At 41.7% G+C, this 3,214-nt stretch overlaps 1 protein-coding gene across 2 annotated transcripts in view; it reads left to right on the top strand.

The window, feature by feature from the left end:
* LOC122432818 (cytochrome P450 3A24) overlaps positions 1 to 1,273 on the top strand; it is a 43,535-nt gene extending 42,262 nt beyond the window's left edge. For both annotated transcript variants that reach the window (XM_043455037.1, XM_043455036.1), the window contains exon 13: positions 1,048 to 1,273. In XM_043455037.1, coding sequence (XP_043310972.1) covers positions 1,048 to 1,143 — 96 coding nt within the window. In that variant the 3' untranslated portion in view covers positions 1,144 to 1,273. The remainder of the gene's footprint in view (positions 1 to 1,047) is intronic.
* Positions 1,274 to 3,214: the final 1,941 nt, after the last annotated feature.

Raw genomic sequence — 3,214 nt, 5'->3', positions numbered from 1 at the left:
TAAAGATGTTTCCATTTTACTTGCAGGCGTCTGTGTGGGCGTTCTGTAAGTGCGTGCACACAGGGGACTCAGCCCTGAGGGAAAGGGGGCCTTGGGAACACCTGGGAAGGGCAGATGCCCCTGGCAAGCTCCACCCAGTACCCCATGGGCTGGAGCTTCTCCCTCCACAGCTCCTTGCTTGTCCTTCAGTCATCTGAGGTTAGAAGGTCACTCTCTTGGTTCCCCCAACACAGAAGCAGTGACTGGGTGAGAAAGGGGCTAAAAATCTCAGACAAACCGCTGTAGGTCATCAGAACTTCACCATTTGCCCTGCACTTGGAACCAGGGGATGTTTAAAAAAAAACAGGCATAATGCTTCATAGACATAGTGCTCAATTGATATTTTGTGCAATGAATGTTTTCACTATCTAGTCTTGACATAACTTATAGAGTAAATATAGAGAATCAAAGATAAAGAAGGGGAACTGGATGAAAGTGATCAAAAGGTACAAACTTCTGGTTATAGATAAATAAGTATTAGAATTATTGTGTAAAACATGATGATTATAGTTGACATTTTTATATAGTACAAGAGAGTAGATCCTAAAAGTTCTCATGAGAGGAAAACAGTATTTTTTCTTTTTCTATCTCTTATGAGTTGATGGATGTTAACTAAACTTACTGTGGTAGTAATTTCACATATATGTAAGTCAAATATTTATACTGTTGATCATTTATATCTCAGTAAAAGAGGAATTAAAACAATTTTTTAAGGTGAATGGTAAGGGAATAATAGATATGACTTTATGCCCATGTATTTTATAACGTAAGTTAAATAGGTCAATTTCCTGAAAGTCATAAAGTGTTAAAGTTTAATCAAGGAAACATTGGCAGCCTGTCTGTCCCTATAGCTATTAAACACACTGAATTTTAGTTAAAAAAAAAATCAAATATACACGATGTATAGCTTGTATATTGTTGTAAAGCCTTCTTGTCTGTAATGTATCTTGTCTACCTTGATTCTGTTGTTGGCAGCACTTCATTCATTGGTTCTCTTAACTGTTGCAGATCCCCTTGAAAATAAACAGTCAAGGCATTATAAGACCAGAAAAACCCATTGTTCTGAAGGTTGTGCTCAGAGATGAGACCATAAGTGGAGCTTGACTTCCCCTAAGAACCTGGGCTTCGTTCTTCAAGGAGCTGTGTCCCAGAATTTCAGGGAACTTGATTTACTTTGTGATAAAACTCAGAAATAAAGATGGGCTTCATCTATTGTACTTGCTGGATGACTAGAGTATCTGCACATTCATTTAGCTTTCTCAGTGTTTGTGTGGTGTTATATGTTGTGTAACATGAAAGAGGCAACTAATGAGGGCCAGATACGTACACTCAGCTTATCTGATTCTCAAAGGACCATATCCACCCACCCTCAGTTAGTAACATCTACTCCTTCAGAGCACTGATCAAGAAAGAAAAGTGTCTCATCAGTTTTATCAGCAAATTAACGAAGACAAGAATTATTGTGGTGACTAAAGTTCTGACATTTTTTAATAAATCAGAGGTTTTATTTTATATATTTCAAACCAAATATTTCATTGAGGAACTCTGTAAACATCTCTTTACAAAAGTGTTATCTGATACCATCCTGTACTTTAGGGTAATATGTACAACTAAATCAAGGATAACCAGTGACTAAACACTTAGCCATCACAATTCCTGGTGGGTGGGGCCTTTTTCAAAACTGCTGTTTGTTATATTACATAGGCAAGAATTAATCCATAGTGTTTTGCTCATTTCTTAGAACGTATGAAAGTGAAAGTCGCTCAGTTGTGTCCAACCCTTTGTTACCCCATGTACTATATAGTTCATGGAATTCTCCAGGCCAGAATAATGGAATGTATAGCCTTTCCCTTCTCCAGGGGATTTCCCCAACCCAGGGATTGTACCCAGGTCTCCCGCATTTCAGGTGGATTCTTTACCAGCTGAACCACAAGGGAAGCCTATAATACTAGAGTGGGTAGCCTGTCCCTTCTAAAGTGGATCTTCCTGACCCAGTAATTGAACCAGGATCTCCTGAATTGCAGGTGGATTCTATACCAACTGAGCTATCTTTCATGGTTTAAATCTACTTTTATGGGACACATATTTTCTGAAACAGCAGCCACACATATGTTATTAGTTTTGATTAAAAGTTTTCATTTCATCTCCCCTGATATTTCTTGAAAGCAGGAAATAGGTTTTCTTGAACTGTCTTTGTTTTCCACCCTCAATTGCCAACTGTCTTAACATAATGAACGTGGAATAAAAGATGGTTGATTGATCAGTTGATTGGGGAGAAAGGCTACAGTCACCGGCCAGTTTCAGTTGATATCAGAAGCTGCACACAGCCTTTCCTTTCCCTTTTCTGCCCCTTCTATCCACACCCTCTTCCTTGCTAGGGTTTTCCTAGATAGTCCAGTCCTAAAGCCATTGGGGGAGCACAGAAGGTGGATAGCCTTACCCTTCAGGGTGTGGGCAGAGAAGGGGGACTCAGTGGCTCCATGTTGGAGATTGAGGGGGGACAGTGTCCACAGGAGCCAGCATGGGTGTGGGTGTCCAGGCAGGGAGCAAAGAGTGTCTGCTCAGAAGAGTGGTCTGGCCAGGGCTGTTCAGTTCAGTTCAGTCACTCAGTCATGTCCGATTCTTTGTGACCCCATGAAGCTGCAGCACGCCAGGCCTCCCTGTCCAACACCAACTCCTGGAGCCCACCCAAACTCATGTCCATTGAGTCAGTGATGCCATCCAACCATCTCACCCTCTGTCGTCCCCTTCTCCTCCTGCCCTCAATCTTTCCCAACATCAGCGTCTTTTCAAACAAGTCAGCTCTTCGCACCAGGTGGCCAAAGTATTGGAGTTTCAGCTTTAACATCAGACCTTCCAATGAACACCCAGGACTGATCTCCTTTAGGATGGACTGATTGGCTCTCCTTGCAGTCCAAGGGACTCTCAAGATTCTTCTCCAACACCACAGTTCAACAGCATCCAGAACCTAAATAGGGTGTGGAGAACCATGGAGGGAGAGGAGGATATTAGGGGTGGAAATAGACTAAGTGGCAATAGCTACACAAAGGGAGGTTGATTAAGCAAGTTAAACATATTATGGATAATGGAAGACAGGTTTTTCCCTGTTAAGAGAAGGCAGTCCCTGGTCCAGGAAAGGGGAAACCAGAAGAAACCCCGTGGAGTCAGAGATTGA

Source organism: Cervus canadensis, chromosome 32 (genome assembly GCF_019320065.1).
Source record: "Cervus canadensis isolate Bull #8, Minnesota chromosome 32, ASM1932006v1, whole genome shotgun sequence".
Taxonomy (NCBI): Eukaryota; Metazoa; Chordata; class Mammalia; order Artiodactyla; family Cervidae; genus Cervus; species Cervus canadensis.
Note: the sequence above shows the minus strand (reverse complement) of the source record. Positions and strands in the feature narration are given on the sequence as shown.